General features: G+C 45.8%; 1 protein-coding gene across 1 annotated transcript in view; it reads left to right on the plus strand.

Moving 5' to 3' along the window:
- Positions 1-1,457: 1,457 nt before the first annotated feature.
- The window catches only part of RELA (RELA proto-oncogene, NF-kB subunit), a 29,288-nt gene continuing 6,162 nt past the window's right edge, over positions 1,458-24,583 (plus strand). The window contains exons 1-8 of the mRNA XM_058160267.1: positions 1,458-1,759; positions 12,324-12,365; positions 17,075-17,226; positions 17,991-18,139; positions 18,299-18,390; positions 18,888-19,022; positions 20,355-20,459; positions 22,720-22,932. Coding sequence (XP_058016250.1) covers positions 1,714-1,759; positions 12,324-12,365; positions 17,075-17,226; positions 17,991-18,139; positions 18,299-18,390; positions 18,888-19,022; positions 20,355-20,459; positions 22,720-22,932 — 934 coding nt within the window. The 5' untranslated portion in view covers positions 1,458-1,713. The remainder of the gene's footprint in view (positions 1,760-12,323; positions 12,366-17,074; positions 17,227-17,990; positions 18,140-18,298; positions 18,391-18,887; positions 19,023-20,354; positions 20,460-22,719; positions 22,933-24,583) is intronic.

Raw genomic sequence — 24,583 nt, forward strand, 5'->3', positions numbered from 1 at the left:
ACATATTATTATTAATTTTTATTTTTTATTGTTTGTTATATGTATTTATTATTGTTATTTATAAACTTTTATTCAACATGAAAAACCATCAACATATTATTATTTATTTTTATTATTTATTGTTATATGCAATTATTTGTAAACTTTTATTCATTAAACATGAAACTGTCAACATATTAATTTTTATTATTTATTGTTATATGCATTTATTCTTAACTTTTATTCATTAAACATGAAACTTGAAAGGGCCTCTGTGGCTCAGACTGGTAAGACAGTCTGTTATTAACAGCAGCTGCCTGCAATTACTGCAGGTTCAAGCCCCACCAGGCCCAAGGTTGACTCAGCCTTCCATCCTTTACAAGGGAGGTAAAATGAGGACCCAGATTGTTGGGGGGCAATAAGTTGACTTTGTATATAATATACAAATGGATGAAGACTATTGCTTGACATAGTGTAAGCCGCCCTGAGTCTTCGAAGAGGGGCGGGATATAAATGCAAATAAATAAAATAAATAAAAATAAAAAAACATGAAACTCCATCAATATATTATTTATTTTTATTGATTATGTATTGTTATATGCACTTGTTATTTATAAAGTTTTATTCATTAAAAATGAAACTCCATCGACATATTTAGTTTTATTATTTATTATTTATTGTCATATGCATTTATTATTTATAAACTTTCATTCCTGTGTAATTTGTATTTTAAATTTTTTTGACAAATTGAATAAGTTTTTTAAGGGCTGTTTTTAATATTGTATGTGCTTGTGTTTGTATTTTATTTGGTTGTTCACCGCCCTGAGTCCTTTGGGAAAAGGGCGGTATACAAATTAAAATATTATTATTATTATTATTATTATTATTATTATTATTATTATTATTATTATTATTATTATTATTATTATTATTTATTTTATTTAGACATATCTTTTTATTCGCGCGGGGCTGGCTTAAATTGATTTTTATTAAATTTTAATTTCTTATTAACTAATTTTAAATGGGGTTTTTAGTTCATTGTATACTTTTCAGGCCAATTTTAAAATAAGTTTTTTAATTGCATTTTAAATTGTATATTGTACTATCTGTTTTATTTTGCCTGTACACCGCCCTGAGTCCTTCGGGAGAAGGGCGGTATAAAAATCAAATAAATAAATAAATAAATTAATTATTATTATTATTATTATAAAAAGCTTATTCAATTTAGCCCATAATTTAAATACAAAGTACATAACATCATAAAACCCCATTAAAAATCCTAATAAAACCCGTTTTATGCCAGTTACTTGTCGTGACAAATAACATAAATAAAATAAAAATAAAAATCACAAATATCAAATCGATTATTATTACTACTATTGCTGCTCTCTCTTTGAAACTGGCGCCTCTGGCGTTCGGCGTGGTGGGCGTGGCCAGAGCGTCGGGGGGGCGGGGCTTTCCCAGCAGGCGCCCGGGTCACGTGGGGGCGGGCAGGGTGTTTCCTTTGAGCTGGATACATTGTAGCCGCCGCGAAGGTTCCGTCGCCGCCTCGGCCGCGGCCTCCGTCCGCTGCCCTCTGCCCGCCGCCGGCCGAGAGAAGCGTGGGGCGGAGAGAGCCCGGCCTTTGAGGAGGCGTCGAGCGGGGGCTCCGGGCCTTCAGAGCCGGCTGCTGCGTGGCTTGGGCCCCCCCGCCGCCCCAGGCCTCTGGGCCCCTCCCTCCTTCCCTCGCCCGCCATGGGGGACCCCCTGCCCCAGATGGCCCCTGCGACCACCATGGACGGTGAGTGGGTCTTGGCTCCTCTTGCCCCCCCCTTCTGGGTTCCTCCCCCGTCCCTCCCTTTGGGGCTCTGCCTCCCCCAGGCACCTGTGGAACCCCCTTTCTCTCCTCCCTTGATTTAGGGGGATCAGACCCTCCCCAAGAAAGGAGCAGCCTCCACCTCTCTGTCTCCCCACTTTGGGGCTCCTCCAGGCACCTGTAGCTGCGATGGAGGGGGGACCCCCCCTTTTCTTCCCCCTCTTGATTGGGGGAATCAGAGCCCCCAAGAAAGGGGTAATTGTGGTTGCGGTGGGGGGGACCCCCTTCTCCTTTTAGCCCTCCCCCTCCCCTCCCTTGATTTAAGGGGAAATGAGACCCCTCCCTCCAAGAAAGGAGCTGCCCTCCCCGCTCTCTGTCCCCCCATCCCTTCCTTTGGGGCTCTGCCCCTCCTCCCACAGGCACCTGTGGAAAACCTTTCAGCCCCCTTTCTCCCTCCCTTGATTTAGGGGGATCAGACCCCCAAGGAAGGAGCAGCCTCCACCCTCTCTGTCTCCCCCCACTTTGGGGCTCCCTCCAGGCACCTGTAGCTGCGATGGAGGGGGGACCCCCCCTTTTCTTCCCCCTCTTGATTGGGGGAATCAGAGCCCCCAAGAAAGGGGTAATTGTGGTTGCGGTGGAGGGGACCCCCTTCTCCTTTTAGCCCTCCCCCTTTTCTCCCCTCCCTTGATTTAGGGGGAAATCAGACCCCTCCCTCCAAGAAAGGAGCTGCCCTCCCCTCTCTCTGTCCCCCCATCCCTTCCTTTGGGGCTCTGCCCCTCCCACCCAGGCACCTGTGGAACCCCTCCTTTCAGCCCCCCCTTTTCTCTCCTCCCTTGATTTAGGGGAAATCAGACCCCCAAGAAAGGAGCAGCCTTCACCTCTCTGTCTCCCCACTTTGGGGTTCCCCAGGCACCTGTAGCTGTGATGGAGGGACCCCCTTTCTTCCCCTCTTGATTGGGGGGATCAGAGCCCCCAAGAAAGGGGTAATTGTGGTTGCGGTGGAGGGGACCCCCTTCTCCTTTTAGCCCTCCCCCTTTTCTCCCCTCCCTTGATTAAGGGGGGGAATCAGACCCCTCCCTCCAAGAAAGGACTTGCCCTCCCCTCTCTCTGTCCTCCCCGTCCCTCCCTTTGGGGCTCTGCCCCTCCTCCCACAGGCACCTGTGGAACACCTCCTTTCAGCCCCCCCCCTTTTCTCCCCTCCCTTCATTGGGGGCATGAACCCCCTCCATCATCAACAACACACACATTCAGGGAGTCCTCCACTTACGACGCTATTTGGGACAAGAATTTCTGTTGCTAAGCGAGGCAGTTTGGAAAGGGAGTCGCGCTTGATTTTACAACCTTTTCTTGGGCCTCGGTTGTACTGCAGTTGTTAAGTGAATCATGCCGGTCCTTAAGTGAATCTGGCATTCCCCCCCCCCCCCGGTGTTGTTGTTGTTTGCTTGTCAAATCGGGCTGGGAAGGTTGCAAATGGCGGCCACAGAGGACTTTGGGATGCTGCCACTGTTATAGATACAGCGCCCAAACTTGTGATCCAGAACAGTGAGAAATGCGGCGGCGGTCGTAAGTGTGAGGACCAGTCTGGGTTTTTTTTCCCCCTTCAGGGTGGTCGTAACTTCACAGGGTCGCTAAACAAGCGGTTGTAATTCGAGGACTACTTGAATTCCCTAGAAAAAAATAATGCTCCATCTGTTTGAGTAGGAAATGTCCTGCCATTCCCTCTCTTTTATTTATATTTTTATATTTTATTTTATTTTATTTCATTTCATTTTATTGTTTTATTTATTTTATTTTATTTCATTTTATTGTTTTATTTTTCTTCCTTTTTGGAAGAAAATTGTGTTTTCAGTTTTTTGTTTGAGAGGGAATAAGAGGGGAGGGCGTAGGGGAAGGGGATGTAAAGAAGGACGGGGCAGGGACCCCATGAGACCATCTGGAGGGGTCTCTTGACTCACCCTGACCCTTTTTCAATGGCTTCAAAAGATGATCTCCCCCATCCTAACCTGGATGGGGTTTCTTTGTGCTTTGAAGCATCTTCTTTAACTGTAGATCAGGGGTCTCCCAACCTGGGCAACTTTAAGACTGTCGGACTTCAACCCCCAGAATCCCCCAGCCAGCAAAGCTCCAACCTTGGCAACTTTAAGCCTGGAGGACTTCAACCCCCAGAATCCCCCAGCCAGCAGAGCTCCAACCTTGGCAACTTTAAGCCTGGAGGACTTCAACCCCCAGAATCCCCCAGCCAGCAGAGCTCCAACCTTGGCAACTTTAAGCCTGGAGGACTTCAACCCCAGAATCCCCCAGCCAGCAGAGCTCCAACCTTGGCAACTTTAAGCCTGGAGGACTTCAACCCCCAGAATCCCCCAGCCAGCAGAGCTCCAACCTTGGCAACTTTAAGCCTGGAGGACTTCAACCCCCAGAATCCCCCAGCCAGCAAAGCTCCAACCTTGGCAACTTTAAGCCTGGAGGACTTCAACCCCCAGAATCCCCCAGCCAGCAGAGCTCCAACCTTGGCAACTTTAAGCCTGGAGGACTTCAACCCCCAGAATCCCCCAGCCAGCAGAGCTCCAACCTTGGCAAATTTAAACCCGGAGGACTTCAACTCCCAGAATCCCCCAGCCAGCAAAGCTGGCTGGGGAATTCTGGAAGTTGAAGTCCGCCAGGCTTAAAGTTGTGCCCAGGTTGGAGTCCCTTGGTGTAGATGCATTGAGAAACTGCAAATCCCAGAATTCCTAGGAAAATGGGAACAAGCAGCTGGGAATTCTGGGAGTTGTCCATTCCAGACTCGGTTGTTTTCTTCGAAGACGGTTTTGTGGCTTGTGTTTGTTATTGGCCTTCGGTGCCTCTTTGAAAAAGCAGCACATGGGGAGTGAAGAAAACAAAGTTAAGTAACAATATCCTGAAAAATCAGGCCTGAGTGATTCACAAACACACAACACAACACATGCACTCCTTGCTTAACACATGTTAGTGTCTGCCTTAAAAAAAACTCACCAGTTGCGTGGCTTTTTCTGAAAATCGCCTGGAAGGTTGCCTTTGCAAAGATTCTGACTTTATGAGGACTTCGCTATTTCCTTGTTTGAGTCTCTTGGGGTATTCTCACTTTGTGTGCGTGTGTGTGTGTATTTAAATTGTATTTTTAGACTGTTTTGAATTGGCTTTAAGCTGCTGGCTCTTTAGAAATGAAGGGTGGCAAATGGGTTAATCAAAGCGTGTGGACAAAATATGTCTTGAATTCCTGATTTTATTTAGGAATTTCATTAATCCATTAAGGTCATGCTCTGATTTTCTGTTATTTTTCTAGCATCGGTATATTTCTATGTCTACACAGGTGGTCCTCGACTTACGATCACAATGGATGTTGTTAAGTGAGACATTTCTTAAGTGAGTTTTTTACCCATTCAAGCATCCGAACTTTGATCACATGACCATGGGGATGCCGCAAAATGGCCATAACTGTGAAAAATGGTCACTAAATGAGCTGCTGTAAGTCAAGGACTTTAATGCTGTGCATTCATAGCATATATCTGTATATACTATGTGTGTGTGTGTGTGTGTGTTTATAGCTGCCTAAAATGTTTTTAATGTTCTAATTGCTTTATATTGTTATCTTAGGATAATGGCCCAGAATCGTTTGATAGTGAGATGGGTGGCATATAAATTTTGATACACAAATAGAGGTAGACTTCAATTTCCAGTTCATTTAGTGACCATTTGAAGTTACAATGACGGTGAAAAAAGGGTGACTGTTTCACACTTATGGCCGTTGCAACATCCCCAGTCATATGGTTAAAATTTGGACTCTTGGCAATTGGCTCATATTTATGACGATCGCAGTGGGCCGGGGGGGGGGAGGGGGGTGTCACGTGATCCCCTTTTACGACCTTCTGACAAAGTCAGTGGGGACGCCAGATTCACTTAACAACCATGTTACTAATTCAATACATTGCAGTGATTCACTTAACGAAAGTGGCCAAAAAAATAAGGTCGTAAAACGAGGCAAAACTTAACTATCTCGCTTAGCAACAGAAATTTTGGCCTCCATTGTGGTTGTAAATCGAGGATTACCTGTACATAATTTATAAGTACATCTTATATAAATAAATTAGAGAGGAGCGTATGTGTGTATGTTCTGGATAAAAATATAGAGAATGTATCTTTTAAAAAAAATAAAAGGAAGACATCAAGAGAGATTTTTCTGATTGATTTATATTTTTTTGGTAGTGGTGATTATTGACTTTAGCAGGAAGCGGACCTGTAACTCACCTGTGCCCTTTTCTGCCACCGATAGACTGTTGCTGACCTTGGAGGTTCTATTCCTCCCAGACCTGTGTGATGGGTGAAGGTTGTGGCTTTATATGTGTGTGTGCAAATATGTGTTTTTATACACGTATAATGTGTGATGTTTTTCTCCTTTTGTGTTAACTGGTCTCGGTAACTTTCTTAGGACAATGCCTAAAAGAAGTTGGAACATATTTGTTGAGTTAATTCTTCTGAATTAACTGCTGTCTGAATTCCCAATGATTTTGGATACCTTAATTAAAATAGTTCAATAAAAATAATGGTTAACATGTAACGAACAAATATATGTCCATATTTGTAAAATTACAGTCCCATTTTTCTACAAATTTCTATCAGCCAGCATTCATGATTATTCCATTTGCCTTGCAACCTTGACTCTACAATTGCAACTCAAAAATCCATGTTAAATAATCATACTGGCCATAATTTTATTTATTTTTTATTTTATTTTTTATTTATTTATTTATTTTTGTCACAACATCATATAAAAAGGATGTTGGATAAAAGGATAAAAAGGATAAAAAATAGTATATAAACATATATATGAGTAAATATTAGGAGGTATAAGCATCAATATATATATAGGAAGAAGAAAAGAAAAACAATAGGACAGGAACGGTAGGCACGTTTGTGCGCTTATGCACGCCCCTTATGGTCCTCTTAGGAATGGGGTGAGGTCAATAGTAGAAAGTTTTTGGTTGAAGCTTTTAGGATTATGGGAAGAGACCACAGAGTCAGGTAAAGTATTCCAAGCACTGATGATTCTGTTACAGAAGTCATATTTTCTGCAATCTAGATTAAAGCGGTTAACATTAAGTTTAAATCTGTTGGTTGCTCTTGTATTGATACAATTAAAGCTGAAGTAGTCTTTAACAGGAAGGACATTACAATAGATGATTCTATGAGTTAAACTTAGGTCTTGTCGAAGGCGACGGAGTTCCAAGTTTTCTAGGCCTAGGATTTCAAGTCTGGTGGGATAAGGTATTTTGTTGTTTTCAGAGGAATGGAGAACTCTTCTTGTAAAATATTTCTGGACACGCTCAATTGTATTGATGTCAGAGATGTGGTGAGGGTTCCAAACAGGCGAGCTGTATTCTAGAATTGGTCTAGCAAATGTTTTATATGCTCTGGTTAGTAGTGTGGTGTTTTTGGAAAAGAAGCTACGCAGGATTAGGTTAATAAATAATAATAAACTTTTACGGTGCTCGGCTTGCAATGATTCTGATCTAAAAAATTCAGTAATATCAAGGAATTCCACTGATACGAGTGCATCCTTCAGAAAGGAGGAATTTAAAAAGGATTCCGTTTTAATTCCAGATTAAAAGGTTTTCGTCTCAACGCAGGTAAATGCTAAACTGGTGACTTGTAATAAAAGATATCCGGTCTTTCCATCAATAATAGGGTGAGGCAGGAAATAAAACAAATCAGTAACTAAATAGTATCGAAGTCATGAGCGTGCAATAAATCTCTGCCTTAATAAAAAAAATAAGTCCAGCTCTATGTAAAATCAGCAAGAGAAAAATCACGATTTCAGAAACAGAGATTGTGAGGCCTTGGAAGTTAAGAATACAGTCAGTCCTTAACTTACGACCGCAATGGAGAAACAGACTTCCCGTTGCTAAATGAGGTCGGTTGTTAAGCGAGTTGCGTTCAGTTTTACGATCTTTTCGCCCATGGAGGGTTCAGTTTCGTTAAGTGAATCCTGTCATTAAATGAATCAGGCTCTCCCCGCCCCCCCCCCCCCGCCCCCCGTTGACTTTGCTCGTCATAAGCTGGATGAGACATCGTAAATATGATGCTGGTTGGGAAAAAAAAAACCTCCCAAATTCTGATCACGTGACCATCAGGATCGTGCGATGGTCATAAGTGTGAGGATCAATTGTAGGTTACATTTCTCAGTGCTATTATAACTTCCAACAGTCACTCAATGAACGGATTATAAGTTGAGGATTATCTCTATGACGTTCCTGCAAACCCAATTTCCTAGGCGGGAAAAAAACAATGATTTTTCCCTGCTAACAGGTGCACTTTATTCTCACAACAACCCAGCAAGGTAGGATAGGCAGGGAGACCGAGCAACCTAAACCTACTTGAATGAGTCAAACGGAGGGTGATGGAAATGATACAGATATAGCACTCGACTTACGACTCCAACGGAGCCCCAAATCTCTGTTGCTCAGTGAAAGCAGTTGTGAATTTAAAGACCTTTCTTGCTACGGTTGTTAAGTGAATCACTGCAGCGGTTAAGTTAGTCACACAGTGGTTAAGTGAATCGGGCTTCTCCGTTGACTTCAGAAGTTGTGGGAGCTTCACCCCTGGAAGCTTTCAAGAAGAGACCGGACTGCCGTTGGTCAGAAATGGCATAGGGCCATGATGGCGAACCTATGACGTGTGTGTAACAGGTGTCATGCAGAGCCATATCTGTGGGCATGTGAGCCCAGCTGATTTTTGGGCCTTCTGGGTTCACCGGAAGTCGGGAAACAGGCTGTTTCGGGCCTCTGGGGGTGGGTAGGGAAGGCCCGTTTTTCCCTCTCCCCAGGCTCCAAAGCCTTTCTAGGAGTCTGGGGAGGGCGAAAATGGGCTTCCCTACCCACCCCCCGGAGTCTCTCCGGAGGCCAGAAACAGTTTCCAGTGGGACTGGAAGGCCCGTTTTTCACTCCCCATGCTCCAGAGCCTTTCTAGGAGTCTGGGGAGGGCGAAAACAGGCTTCCCCACCCCCCTGGAGGCTCTCCGGAGGCCGGAAACGACTTCCAGTGGGACTGGAAGGCCCGTTTTTCACTCCCCATGCTCCAGAGCCTTTCTAGGAGTCTGGGGAGGGTGAAAACAGGCTTCCCCACCCCCCTGGAGGCTCTCCGGAGGCCAGAAACGACTTCCAGTGGGACTGGAAGGCCCGTTTTTCACTCCCCATACTCCAGAGCCTTTCTAGGAGTCTAGGGAGGGCGAAAACAGGCTTCCCCACCCCCCCTGGAGGCTCTCCGGAGGCCGGAAACGACTTCCAGTGCTGTGGTAACTTCTAACGGTCATTAAACGAACTGTTATAAGTCGAGGACTGCCTGTACTCCAGCCCATCAAGTCTAGCTGTCCCGCGTTGGAAAAGTTGAGCCTGTTGGATTTTTGACTTAAAATGTACAGGGTGTGTATGTGTGTGTGTTGTCATTTGCAGTATGTTGTGTTTGTGGCCCACGGGTTATTTACATTTTTTTAGCACGTCTGCTGAACCAGGCTGTGCTAGGAAGTTTTAGGAATGTGGAAAAGAGCCCCTTCAGCGTTGCAATGATCATTGACTGGAGCTGGTTTCTAGTCCTCAAGAATTTGGCTAAAGTCACATACTATTCTTCCAATTACCGCCGCCAAATTTGTACCAACGTTTTACAACCACAGAGCTTGGCTGCTCTAAGAGGCTAATTGTTTGTTGTGACGGGGTGTGTATCTGGTATCTGTAACTACGAAATCTAAGGAATGTGGAATATAGCCCAGCCAGGAATGCCATTCAGCTTCGCAACGTTCATTGTCTGGGACCAGTTTTCTAGTCCTCAGCGGCTTCACAGCCCAATATCTTCTGAAATTTCAGAACCCAAAGGAGTTATGGGGAATGAGTGTTACCATTTAGTGAAAACATAAATTAGGATTAAAACTAGCATTACATGCTGCCATTTAAACTAGGATTAAAATTTAAACAAGGGTTATAATTTAAACTAGGATTAAAGCTAACAGTGCCTGCTGCCATTATAAACTAGGATTAAAATTTAAACTAGGATTAAAGCTAGCTGTGCATGCTGCCATTATAAACTAGGATTAAAATTTAAACTAGGATTAAAATTTAAACTAGGATTAAAACAAGGCGTGCATGCTGCAATTTAAACTTGGATTAGGATATGGGGAGTCGGGAAAGAACATGGAGTTGGGGGGGAAAAAGTACATTTGTTGTTCAAAATTAAGATGTCAACAATCCCCTAGTTTGTTTTGGAAGTTGGTGACTTCAAACCAGGTTGGGATTTCAGTTTTCAGGATTCCGGATTACCTGGAGAGGAAAAGGGCTCCGTAGGTCATGACTCATGACCCCTCGGGTCACTCTTTCCCCAATTGTTAAAAAAGAAGAAAAACAGAAGTCAGCTTGCAAAATGATAAAAGGAAGAAGGCTGCAGCAGAGATATATTTGACCTGCATTTAATACCGCTTGATGATAATATAAAGCCAAAAGGCCACTGACTGTCTTTCCTGGCTTGCTTGCCAAGAGACCTGAAATTCCTCCGCGTTTCCTTTGCCAAAGAATTAAAATTGAAAAAGACTGGCATTAGCTAGCATGCTTAGGAAAATGAACACTGGAAAATATATATATATATTTTTTTGAGGGAATCCCATTTCAGAGTTTGGGAGCTGAAATTGGCTTTAATTCTGGAACCTGTTTTTTGACAGAACCAAACATTTAGACAGAGAGAATCCAATTCTAGTTTATTTAACAAACTCACATGCTCAGAAAATCCGTTGGAATGCAAAATCTAAGCAGAATATCACACCCACCCACCGCATTTCCAAATTACAGCCGCCTCTTCATTCTTCTGAACTTCTCAATCCCAAAGCTATTAAATCCCAGAATTCCCCAGTCAGCGTGTTTTAAGGTGGGAGGACTTCAACTCCCAGAATTCCCCAGCCAGTATGGCTTAAGACAAGTTGGATTCAACTCCCAGCCAATATGTTTTAAGATGGGTGGACTTCAACTCCCAGAATTCCCCAGCCAGAATGTTAAGGTGGGAGGACTTCAACTCCCAGAGTTCCTCCAGCCATCATACTGGATGTGGGAATTCTGGGAATCGAAGTCCACTCATCTTAAAGTTTGAAAAACCTTGAAACCACAGGTGATCTAGACCTCAAAATGTCTTCAGAAGTGAACAAATAAACAAAAGCAAACTTCAAAAGTATAACTGGAGCAGCCACTAGCCTCAACTGGCTAGAAAAAAAACAAACCTATTTTTTAAGACATTTAAGAAGTTCTTATAGTTGTGTGTTTCCCTTCACCTCTGACTCCACTTGCCAGTCTGTGAAATATTTGGCCGTCAAATATTTTCATCTGCAACTTCCTCCTTTTGGGCTCAACGCCGACTCTTCTGCTTCTCTTTTCAAAATTTCCGTCTTCAGCATCTCGGATTCGAGCGGCACAGGTGGTCCTCGACGTACGACCACCGTTGAGCCCAGAATGCCCGTCGCTAAGCAAGGCGGCTTGCCTCGTTTGGCAACCTTTTTTTGCCACCGTCGTTAAGCGAATCACCGCAGTCGTTACACACGGGCCAGGCGGTCTTTATTTCATTGAGTTCGCTGGTCAGAAGCAGCCAGCTGGGAACGTCGCTTCCCAAACGGCCCAAATTCCGATCGTGTGGCCGTGGGGACGTCGTTGTAAGTGTGAGGATCGGTCGTAAAGTCAGCTTTTTCATTGCTGTTGTCACTTCTGTTGAAACCGCTTAGAGCCGTTGGATACAAGATGGGCCGCCAATAAATTCCATAATAAATAAATAAACAAACTTCAGTTTGTTTGGTTGTAAGTTGAGCCCTACCTGTAGAAAAGACACATCTTTTCATTTGCGCAGGACTGGACTAGGATTTTAAATTTTAATTTGGTTTTAATGGGGTTTTTATTATTCTATTGGGGTTTTAATATTCGGCCGTATGTAATAAGTTTTTTAATTGGGGTTTTAACTTGTATTTATGTATATTTTACATGGCTGTTAACCGCCCTGAGTCCCTCCGGAGATAGGGCGGTATATAAATTTGATTAAATAAAAAAATAAAAAAATAAAATAGTGGGGCAGAGCGAATGGATTTTATGCCCAGAAGCCGTGGAAAAAACTGGGTTTTTTTTTTTTCAAACATTCCGACAATACCTAAACCCAGGTTAAGAAACCCAATTGTTACTATCTGTGGGGAAAAATAATAATAATGGAAAAATCATTTGTCTTGGTAAAAGGCGTTTCTGCATTCCATATTTAAGCCAGCTGTTTATAACAATGAGGACTAGCATTCTAGTTTATTTTTTTTTAAAAAAATTTGTTGGCACAGGTCCCGTTTCACCTCAAACTTGTTGAAATCCAACTCCTCTGGAATGATGGAACGCTTTCATACATAATACAAATCGTAGTGGCTCAGGACTTGTAAACCCAGTAAATGCCGACTTAAATCCAACCAATGATGGTTTAAACAAAAGTGTGGCAAAACCAAACATGGAAAAAACACTATTTTTTCCCCCTTTTTCTTTCAGATCTTCTTCCTTTGCTTTTCCCACCAAGCTGGGGCCTTCATGGTAAGTTGTACGTTCCAAGTGTTCTGTTAAAAATATATATATTTCTCCAAATAATGCCTGTTAGAATCGGAATAGAGCTGGAAGGGACTTTGGAGGTCTTCTAGTCCAGCCCCCGGCTCAAGCAGGAGACCCTCTAAGTACCATTTCAGACAAGTGGCTGTCCAGTTTCTTCTTAAAAACCTCCAGTGATGGATCACTCACAACTTCTGGTGGAAAGCTGTTCCGCTGGTTAATTGTCCTCACAGTTAAGAAGTTTCTCCTTAATTCCAGGTTGCTTCTCTCCTGGATTAGTTTCTATCTGTTGCTTCTTGTCCTGCCTTTTTGGTGGTTTGGAAAATAAATTGACCCCCCCCCCTTCTTTGGGGCAGCCCCTCCAATACTGGAAGACTGCTATTATATCCCTCCTGGAATCTTCTTTTCTTTAGACTAGGTAAAAGGTAAAGGTTCCCCTCGCACATACGTGCTAGTCGTTCCCGACTCTAGGGGGCGGTGCTCATCTCCGTTTCAAAGCTGAAGAGCCGGCGCTGTCCGAAGACGTCTCAGTGGTCATGTGGCCGGCATGGCTCGACGCCAAAGGCGCATGGAACGCTGTTCCCTTCCCACCAAAGGTGGTCCCTATTTTTTCTACTTGCATTTTTACGTGCTTTCGAAACTGCTTGGTTGGCAGAAGCTGGGACAAGTAAAGGGAGCTCATCCCGTTACACGGCAGCACCAGGGATTCGAACCGCTGAGCTGCCGACCTTCCGATTGACAAGCTGAACGTCCTAGCCCCTGAGCCATCGCGTCCCTATCTTTAGACTAGCCAAGCCCAATTCCTGCAACCGTTCTTCATATGTTTTAGTCTCCAGGCCTTTCCTCATATTAGTTTTTTTTTAAATTATATATATAATATCAATTATATATAATTCAGCCACCAATTCAACCACTTTTCAGGCATGGTTTAATCCAACCTGTATCCCAAAGGTGCTGCTTTTTTTCAAGAGGCACCTGGACTTTCTCGGGTTTTTTTTCCATTATGAAGATGTTTCGCTTCTCGTCCAAGAAGCTTCTCCAGCTCTGACAGGATGGTGGGGAATGGAAGAGGCCTGAAGAAGCTTCAGAGCTGAAGAAGCTTCTTGGATGAGAAGTGAAACGTCTTCAAAAGAAAAACAAACAAGGAAAGACCAGTTGCCTCCTGAAAAGGAAAAAAAAAGCACTTGCACAACCAAGCCCCCACTCAAACAGGACACCCCCCCCAACCAATCAGAGCACAAAAAACACCCCATCCAATCAGAGCACAGCCAAACTCCCACCCAATCAGTTCCACCCAGAAAGCAGACCCAAACCCACACTGATCATGAAGCATGACCAAGGACCAGAAGCCAGACCGCAGCTGCAACATTAGCCATTTCAAACCCCTCCAATCCATACATGCAGCAGACTGACACCCACTATGAAGATGTAGCACGACCACAAAGCCAAACAACAGCTATGCAGCTCACCAGCTCAAATCCCTCTGCAACACAGACTAAACTGAGCACAACCAAGCCCCCACCCAAACAGGAAACCCCCCCAGCCAATCAGAGCACAAAAAACACCCCATCCAATCAGAGCACAGCCAAACTCCCACCCAATCAGTTCCACCCAGAAAGCAGACCCAAACCCACACTGATCATGAAGCACGACCAAGGACCAGAAGCCAGACCGCAGCTGCAACATTAGCCATTTCAAACCCCTCCAATCCATACATGCAGCAGACTGACACCCACTATGAAGATGTAGCACGACCACAAAGCCAAACAACAGCTATGCAGCTCACCAGCTCAAATCCCTCTGCAACACAGACTAAACTGAGCACAACCAAGCCCCCACCCAAACAGGACACACCCCCAGCCAATCAGAGCACAGAAAAATCCCCATCCAATCAGAGCACAGCCAAGCTCCCACCCAATCAGTTCAAACCCCCACTAGCAGTTAAAAGGAAGAAACAGCTGCGATCACACATTGCTCCCAGAAGCACGAAGCTGAAGCCTGAAGATGACGAATGAGACTTCGTCGAAACGTCGCCAAGACACTTCCAATTTTACACGGGAGAAAACCCGAACAACCAAAGACCTATATACAAACACCCGTGAAAACCTCAGAAAACAAATATATATATATATATATATATATATATATATATATATATATATATATATGTATGTATGTATGTTTTCTGAGGTTTTATATATATATATGTCCACTGAGACCGTATGCACCAAAGACAAATTCCTTGTGTGTCCAATCACACTTGGCCAATAAAGAATCCTATTCTATTCTATATTCTATTCCCCTGATGGTGAACCTATGGCATGTGTGCCAGAGCCCTCTCTGTGGACACGCGTGCCATCGCCAACTGTTCCTCCAGGTTCCAGTGCGCACATGCTCGCTAGCCAGCTGGTCTTCACGGGCGCCAGAGCACTGGAAAATGGCCCAAAAACGGCCAAAGAACAGGCCCTTTTCCGGGCTGTTTTTTAGGTTGTTTTCAGGCCGTTTATTGTAAGTTTTCAGGCCTTTTTTCGGATTGAGAACAACCCAAAAAAAATGGCCATAAATGGCCAAAAAACAGGCATGCCCGCACCAGCCAGCTGGTCTTTGGGTTTCCAGTGCTCCGGCGCACATGAAGACCAGCTGGATGGCACGTATTCACATGCCGGAAACCCAAACACCAGCTGACTGGTGCAAATGCACGTGCCGGAAACCCAAAGAGCAGCTGGCTGGCGTGCGTGCACGTGCCGGAAACCCAAAGACCAGCTGGCTGGCGTGCATGCACGTGCCGGAAACCCAAAGACCAGCTGGCTGGTGTGCATGCATGTGCCGGAAACCAAAACACCAGCTGGCTGGGGCGCACACGTGTACCGGCCAGCTGGTCTTCGGGTTTCTGGCGCTCCGGCACGCACACATGCACGCAACATTCCAGTTTGGGCACTGGGTGCTAAACAGGTTCGCCATTGCTATTCTGTTCTATTCGAAAGTTCCAGAGCTGAAGCAGCCGAGCAGGTCTTTCAAACGTGGGAAAATTCCCTGCCAGGAAATGTTTATTATTATCATTATTATTATTATTGGCCTCTCTCATTCATGACCATCAGTTCGTCAACAATCCAGCAAGTTTTGGGGATTTCCCTTTGTCAGAGATTGCTTTTGAGTGTTTTTCTTTCTTTTTCTTTTTTTCCTAAGCCGGGTGGGCCAATACTTCCTTTTTTTTTTTTTCCCTTTGGCTTCCAAACAATGCAAACAAAACAGAGAAAGAGAGGTGGGGGCGGAAGGCTTGCACGGCACGGGGGCAGCCGAACCCTGAGCTGGTAATTGAAGTTATTCAAGAAAGAGAGGCAAAAATTCCAGTGTTGCTCAAAGTTAGGATTTAGGAAATCCCCGGTTTTCAAGCAAGAGGGAAGAAGGCCTGAGCTGCTAAGAAAATTGTGCCGTTGTGTATTATTATCTGAGAAAGACAATCATGGAGGCCTCTTACAAACTGTGTTTTTTTAAAATCTGAGGGGAAATTCGTTCCTTTTATTTATTTTTTCCTCTCTCTCTCTCCTTAATTTCTCTCCCCCCCCCCCACAACTTCCAAATTTTATCTACCTCCTCTTATACGTGGGGGAAATTGGAGGCGTTGGCTTCGAATCGATCAGTCTTGATGGGAGGCAGAAATGCCGCGTTCAAAATGTGGTATAAATAGACCTTGATTTATGACCACAATTGGAAGAGGGCATTTCTGTTGCTAAGTAAGGCGGTTAAGGGAGTTGTTATTCGATGTTACAACCTTTTTTTTGCCAATGGTTGCTAAGCGAATCACTATAGTTATTAAGTGAATCGGGCAGTGTGTTGGCCTGGGAAAGGTGTTGTCTTCTACAGTATTAATACTTCATTTGCTCTCTTCCTTCCTTCCTGTATTTCCTTCCTTCCTATATTTCCTTCTTATATTTCCTCCCTCCCTCCCTTCCTTCCTATATTTCCTTTCTTTCTTCCTTCCTCCCTTCCTATATTAATTCCCTTCCTTCCTATATTTCCTTCCTTCCTTCCTCCCTTCCTATATTAATTCCCTTCCTTCCTATATTTCCTTCCTTCTTTCCTTCCTTCCTGTATTTCCTTCCTTCCTTCCTCCCTTCCTATATTTCCTTCCTTCCTTCCTTCCTTCCTATATTTCCTTCCTTCTTTCCTTCCTTCCTGTATTTCCTTCCTTCCTTCCTTCCTATATTTCCTTCCTTCCTTCCTCCTTCCTATATTTCCTTCCTTCTTTCCTTCCTTCCTATATTTCCTTCCTTCCTTCCTCCCTTCCTATATTTCCTTCCTTCTTTCCTTCCTTCCTATATATCCTTCCTTCCTTCCTCCCTTCCTATATTTCCTTCCTTCTTTCCTTCCTTCCTATATTTCCTTCCTTCTTTCCTTCCTTCCTTCCTGTATTTCCTTCCTTCCTTCTCATTCTTTCTTTGCTTCCTTCTTTCCTTCCTTCTCTTTTCCTTGCTTCTTTCTCATTCCTTCTTTCCTCCTCCTCTCTCCCTTTCCCCCTACTTTCTCAATTCTTTCTCTTTTCCTTCCTTTCCATTTCTCTTTTCTTCCCTCCTCTCCCTTTCTCCCTCCTTCCTTCCTTTTACACCTCTGATTTTTTTCCTCCCTTCCTTCTCTCCCGTGCTCTCTTTCCTTCTTCCTTCTCTTTTCCCTTTCTTTCCTTCCTTCCCTCCTTCAAGAACCCGCTCCCAGCAGCAACCCCATGGTGGAAATCATCGAGCAGCCCAAACAGCGTGGGATGCGCTTCCGTTACCAGTGCGAGGGCCGCTTGGCTGGCTCCATCCCCGGGGAACGCAGCACCGACACCACCAAGACGCACCCCACCATCAAGGTCAGCCTTCCGGGCTCCTCTTCCTCACCTGCCCACAAAGACTCCATTTCCCAGAAGCCTTTGCAACTGGGTTGCTTTTAAAATCCCTTCTCATGCCATCCTCCTGGCCAAATGAAAACTTGGTGTGATGTCACAGCCAGGGATGGGCTGCTGGGGGTTCGTGAGAACCTCTAGCTAAGATTCTGTGCAATTTGGAAAAACCCCAATTCCCACTCCTGGCTGGCCCCGCCCCGCCCACCCTGCCCCTCCCAGGAGTCCCCACGCAGCCCGTTTTGGATGCAGGTAAGTGCAGGTCCCGTACGGAGGCTTGGGGAGGGCGAAAAACGGGTCTACCGGAAGTTCAGGAGAAGCTGGAAAAGGCCTCATTTCCAGCCTCCGGAGCCTGGGGAGGCTGTTTTCGCCCTCCCGGAAGCTCAAGGAAAGCCTCCGGAGCCCAGAGAGGGCAAAAACACACACACACCTCCGCCGTGGTGCAGGAGGCTGACTAGATCATGCCCACGCCTACCCAGGAACCCGGGCAGAGAACCCGTCGCTAAAATTTTTGAACCGTGGTCCCAGGACGTTTGCCGCGAAGACGGGGATGATGGACGCTTCCTGGGCAGCCTCCCTACCATATAGCTGGGTGATAAGGTGACACCCGGACACGCTCGCCCTGATGGGCAGCCATTTTGCGAACGCGCCCCCGGGAAGCCAAACAGAGGAGGTGCAACCTTGAGACACGTCTGGCTGGCCCGTGTCGAACTCTTTCCCTCTTTTGCCTCCAGATTCAGAACTACCAGGGCCCAGGGAAGGTCCGTATCTCCTTAGTGACCAAGGAAGCCCCCCATCGGCCTCACCCCCACGACCTGGTGGGCAAGGATTGCAAAGAAGGCTATTATGAAGCCGAGTTATCTCCGGAGCGCTCCATTCACAGGTGGGTCCCTGGAGCTTTTGCGCCTCTTTTCTCTGGACACCTGGGCAAGAAAGCCGGAGGAATTGGGAGGTAGAAATTGCAAGGGCATCATCGCCTCATGGCCTCGTTTCCTTCCCGAGTGGGACACTCACACTTTGCCTTTGTTCCCCCCCCCTCCAGCTTCCAGAACCTGGGAATCCAGTGTGTGCGGAAACGAGATCTGGAAAAGGCCGTGGCCAAACGGATCGAGACCGGGAACAACCCGTTCAATGGTAAGGAAGGCTGAGCCGCGTGGGTGTGTGGCAGGGGTGGGATTCAGCCGGTTCGGGGGAACCGGATGCTAATTTTTATATCTGGTTCGCCGAACCGGTAGTTGCAAGGACTGGCTGGTCGGTAGCTATTGTTTTTTCTGCAGTTCTAATGACCCTCTGAAGTCTCTGCTTGTCATGTTGGGTTGCGGAACCAAACCAGACAGTTATGGAGGTGCAGATGACAAGACACAATAATTCCTCTGTAGAACTGGATCAGCAGCTCCTCGGGCAGTTTGAGCTTGCTAAGTTGGCGCAGAAAGAACATTCTGGTTTTAACTCAATACGTTGTTTTATCACCTTTTCCAACCATGTCTTTATTTTCGTCCAATACTTCTCTGCTTCTCCACATCTCCACCACATACGATAATAAGATCCAGGTCTCTGGGTAGCTTTAATCCTCTAATGGTTTTCAAAATCTCCTGACATTTTCATTTCTTTTTCTCTTTCCTCTCCCTCAGTGCCCATGGAGGAGCTCAAAGGAGATTACGACCTGAATGCAGTTCGACTCTGTTTCCAGGTCTGGATTCGAGATGCGGGCACGGGGCATTTGATTCAGCTGCCCCTGGTGGTCTCCCAACCGATTTACGACAATCGTGAGTGATGGCCAGAACCTTTTGGTTTAGAGCGGGGGTGTCAAACTCAAGGCCCCCGGGCCGGATCTGGGTGTTTCTGCTAGCAGAGACGGAGCTCAGCTGGGCTAGCAAAGGACTAGCAAAACAAACTAAAAACGAAACAAAAAGGAGAAATGTTTTCCCTTTTGCATCTGAGCACGCAAGAAGGGACAGGAAAGGAGAAAGGGAAAGACAAAGAAAAAGAAGGGGAGATGGGAAGTGAATCAAGGAAGGAAAAAGAAGGAAAGAGAGGAAGGAAGGAGAAAGGAGAATGAAGAGGGAAGGAAAAAGAGGGGAAGGAAGGAAACAGAGAATACCAGAATTGGAAGGGACCTTGGAGGTCTTCTAGTCCAACCCCCTGCTTAGGCAGGAAACCCTACACCACTTCAGACAAATGGTTATCCAATCTCTCCTTTAAAACTTCCAGTGTTGGAGCCTTTACAACTTCTGGAGGCAAGTTGTTCCACTGATTAATTGTTCGAACTGTCAGGAAATTTCTCCTTAGTTCTAAGTTGCTTCTCTCCTTGATTAGTTTGGAAGGAAGGAAGGAAGGAAATTATAATGAGAAGGAGGGACGGTCTGAGGGAAGTACTGCCTTAGCACTTGGCCACCACAGGTGTCCCCTGACACGAGTGACGTTGAGCTGGCCACGCCCACCCTGGCCACGCCCCACGCTATGCCACACACACACCCTGGGCCCCCCACGGTCAAACACAATCCTGATCCAACCCTCAATGAAATCGAGTTTGACACCCCTGGTTTAGAGGAATAGATTGAGTTACCTGTCAGGATTCCAACTGGATGCCTTAATTAAATCATGAGCCTCCGAGCCAAGCTTCAAACGAAATCCAGTTATTTATTTGGAGCTTCATGTCGGCAGGTTCCCAAGGGAAGCCAAGCTCTGACCCTAAATAATTTAACCCCCCCCCCAATTATGACCCTGTTTCCCCCGCCTCCCCCTAGGGTGTGTCATCAGTCACATTCGCCAACGGAGCAATTTCGCAGGTTGTAGAAGTCACTCCCCTCCGGCTGCTGTAGGTAACCCTGGGATACAGCCTTGAGAGAGATAAGCATGGAATGTGTATCTGCTTCCCATCCCCCACCCCCGGGCTATGGCAACTCGACAGCAGGCCAGGAATGCTTTGCAAGTTGCCATACAGATCCAATAGCGAGTCATAAGTATGAGGACCAGGCATAATTCAATTTTTTCAGTGCTGCTGTCACTTCGAACAGTCGCCGAACGAACGGTCGTAAGTCGAGAATGACCTGTCCTGAGGTTTTTGGTTGTGTTCTTTTTTTTAAACCTTTCTGTAGGTGCGCCCAATACAGCCGAGTTGAAAATCTGCCGCGTCAACCGCAACTCGGGGACTTGCCTGGGGGGAGACGAAATCTTCCTTCTCTGTGACAAAGTCCAAAAAGGTAGGACTTTTCCCCAACACCCCAGGGAATTTTTTTAAAATCTTCCAGATCCTATGAAGAGTCTCCGACATCCAGGTCCCGGTTGCCCCAAATGTGCTTTTTCCAAAGGCAACTGGACTTTGTTTTTCCTGGAAGAAGTTTCGCTTCTCGTCCAAGAAGCTTCTTCGGTTCTGGCTGAATGGTGAAGGATGGGAGGATTTATATTCCTTGCAGTCATCTGGTCGTTAGTACTCTCTCTGAGAGTCATTGAGGCCACTTGGAGGTTTATCTGGGCCCTCGGGATCACCCGAATAGTGCAAATGGGTGTAAAATGCACTCCTTTCAGCAGTGCCAAGGTTCCACACCCATCTGTACTATTCAGATGACCTTAAATACAGATAAACACATATAAACCTCCAAGTAGCTTCAACGACCCTCTCTCCAGAGGACAGGCAAGGAATATAAATCTTTCCTGTTGTGGTCCGCCAGTAGCCCATGGAGCTAGCAGCGGAGTCGGACAGTGAGGAGGCTGGGGAGGACAGTGGGCCAGGCCTGGAGTCGGGAAGGCCTGGACGAAGACTCTGCATCAAAGGCAGAGAAGGGGCCAGGGCCATCTGGGAGCGATGTGCTGACTCTGGAGTTTCCAGAGGCGGACAGCAGAGAGGCAGAGGAACAGGAGGAGCCTGTTCCTAATGCACACATGCGAAGAGCTGCCAGAAGGCAAGAGCAGCTAAAGCAAAAAGGACGACTCGGGAGTAAGGCCAGGAGATGATTGGCCCCTCCCATAAGGCTTAAAAGAGCAGCAACGGCTCTTGGGCTCTTTGTTGGAAAGCAATGTTGCTAAATCTGTTTCCAGTCGGTGTCTCTTGTTTCTGAACTTTGTGGGGCTTTGCCAAGAAAAGTCTTTGGCAGGGTGCCAAAGAAGATAAAGGTTTGTGATAAGCCTGAAGGACTTTTTCTGAAGGACGTGTTTTGGAATTAATTTGGACGAAGCTGGGAATGAAGTAATTCCCAGCTGTTATAATAAAATAGGGTTGTTTTAGGACTAATTGAGTTCTTGTAATGCCTAACTGAGCCTAGGTCACAACATTTCCATCCTCTACCATTCAGTCAAAACTGAAGAAGCTTCTTGAATGAGAAGCGAAATGTCTTGATTTATGCAGGCAGCTGGTCATTTGCACCCTTTTAGAGAGTCGTTGAGGCCACTTGGAGGTTTATCTGTGCCCTCAAGGTCACCCGAATAGTGCAAAGGGGTGCGGAGCTTTCTTGGAACTGCTGAAAGGGACCGTGTTGTTAACACACTGAAACACACTAAAACTCCTTTCAGCAGTTCCAAGAGGGCTCCAAACCCATTTGCACTATTCGGGTGACCCTGAGGGCACAGATAAACCTCCAAGTGGCCTCAACGATCCTCAGAGAGAGTACCAACGACCAGATGACTGCAAGGAATATAAATCATTCCATCCTCCACCAATTCATTCAGTCAGAACCGAAGAAGCTTCTTGGATGAGAAGCGAGATGTCTTCAAGGAAAAACTAAAGGAAGTCCAGTTGCCTTCGGGGGAAAAAAAGCACCTTTGGGCTTTCCCGAATGTTGGTTTTATTTATTTATTTATTGTGCATTTTTCTTCTCGTGACGCCCAGCCATGTGTTTTTTGTAAGCGTTATGTCAGTTCAGGGAAAGGAACCTCCCTTCCCTTGATGGCTTCTCCCGCTGTTGTGACCCAGACCCAAGTAGGTAGTAATAAACTATGTGGAAAAACAAACGTTATTCGAACAGCTGGGAATTACTTCATTCCCAGCGTCGTTCAACTCAAAATAAAACAAATGCCTCCCAACACAAATTCCTCAGTTATCTCACAAACCTTGGTCCAGTTAGGCAAACTGCCAAAGGCCCTTCCCTGCAAACGTCCAGAAGCCACAAAAACAAATACGTATACGAAGCAGAAGACGAAGCAGAAGATGCAGCTACAGCGTTGTTTTCCAGCAAAGCTCAAACGCCGTTGCTGGTCTGTTTTAAGCCTTATGGGAGGGGCCAGTCATCTCTTGGCCTTACTTCAGAGTTGTCCTCTCTGCTTGAGCTGCTCTTGCCTTCTGGCAGCTCTTCTCATGCGTGCATTAGGAACAGGCTCCTCCTGTTCCTCTGCCTCACTACTGTCAGTCTCTGGAGTCCACACCTCACTCCCCGATGGCCCTGGCCTCACCTCGGCCTCATCGCTGTCCGACTCCGTTGCCAGTTCTGTAGGCTGTTGACGGACCACAACACTTGCTTTCTGTTCCAGAGGACATCGAAGTCCGCTTTTTCAAGGATACCTGGGAAGCGAAAGGGTCCTTCTCGCAGGCTGACGTCCACCGCCAGGTGGCCATTGTCTTCAAGACGCCACCCTACGCAGATCAGACCATCCGCGAGCCCGTGACGGTCCAGATGCAGCTGCACCGGCCCTCCGACAAAGAAGTCAGTGGCTCCATGGAGTTCCGTTATCTCCCGGATGAAGGTATCCCGTTCGTTAAAATGTGTAATCGTTGTCGGGGAGATCAGGGGGAAATCTCAATCTTTCGTCAGTCACCAGCAATGGTGGGGACGGGAAATACTACAGCTGTGTCACTGCAGAAGTGCGTAAATTGGGCGCAATCCATTCAGAGTTATATTTTGGCTTATTCTGGGCTAAGTAAGCATGCAGTAGTGGCCAAAATTATGGAAACCTTTTGGAAAAGTGTATTTTCTAAAACTACCTAATAACATCACTTTTTTTTTTTTTTGGAGTAGTACCATAAAATTATATCTCAATGGAAAGATAATTTAATCAAGAATGTAATGCAATAACTTTTAGGAAGGATTTGCTATTAGAAGAGCAGGTACAGTATAAAGGAGAAAAGTGAATCACGTAGAAAAAAAACGAGATATACAAAATTGATCACCACGTCAGTTAATACTTAGTTAGCATGAATGATGGTCTTACAGCATCTTCCCATGGAATGAACCAAGTCTTTTAGTTCCGCAACTGTTATCATGTGAGACCAAGATTGAAGGATTGCTTCTATTAACTGGATTTTATTGCTGGGTCACTTCTGACTAACCAGTTTCTTTAGTCGGCTCCCTAGATTTTTCAATTGGGTGAAGGTCTGGGCTATTCCCAGGCCATTCCAGCAGTGGAATAGGATTATCTTTTGAAACTCCCCAAAAAAGTGGTGTTATTAGCCATCAACCTCAAAAATACACTTTTCCCAAAAGGTTGCCACAATTTTGGCCACTACTGTATATGGTTGCAGCTGCTGATCCTTTGAGTGTCTGCCGAATGCAGGATAATTAAGTGAAATCTTTTCTATCCACAAAAATAAGTTTGGTCTAGTAATTATGGCACCAGGCTACAAACCAGAGGCTGTGAATTCTAGTTCCATCTTAGTTGTGAAAGTCAGCTCTGTCCCTTTGGGCCAATCACCAGGAGACCGTGAGTTCTAGTCCTGCCTTACCCATGACAGCAAGTTTGATCACTTGGATGACACGGAAGATGACCTCTCTTAGGCATGAAAGCCAGCTGGGTGACTTTGGGCCAATCACCAGGAGACTGGGAGTTCTAGTCCCGCTTTAGGAATGAAAGCCAGCTGGGTGACTTTGGGCCAATCACCAGGAGACTGGGAGTTCTAGTCCCGCCTTAGGAATGAAAACCAGCTGGGTGACTTTGGGCCAGTCACCAGGAGACTGGGAGTTCTAGTCCCGCCTTAGGAATGAAAGCCAGCTGGGTGACTTTGGGCCAATCACCAGGAGACTGGGAGTTCTAGTCCTGCCTTAGAAATGAAAGCCAGCTGAGTGACTTTGGGCCAATCACCAGGAGACTGGGAGTTCTAGTCCCGCCTTAGGAATGAAAGCCAGCTAAGTGACTTTGGGCCAATCACCAGAAGACTGGGATTTCTAGTCCCGCCTTACGAATGAAAAACCAGCTGGGTGACTTTGGGCCAATCACCAGGAGACTGGGAGTTCTAGTCCCGCCTTAGGAATGAAAAACCAGCTGGGTGACTTTGGGCCAATCACCAGGAGACTGGGAGTTCTAGTCCCGCCTTAGGAATGAAAAACCAGCTGGGTGACTTTGGGCCAATCACCAGGAGACAGGGAGTTCTAGTCCTGCCTTAGGAATGAAAGCCAGTTGG

This window comes from Ahaetulla prasina, chromosome 17, assembly GCF_028640845.1.
Source record: "Ahaetulla prasina isolate Xishuangbanna chromosome 17, ASM2864084v1, whole genome shotgun sequence".
NCBI lineage: Eukaryota > Metazoa > Chordata > Lepidosauria > Squamata > Colubridae > Ahaetulla > Ahaetulla prasina.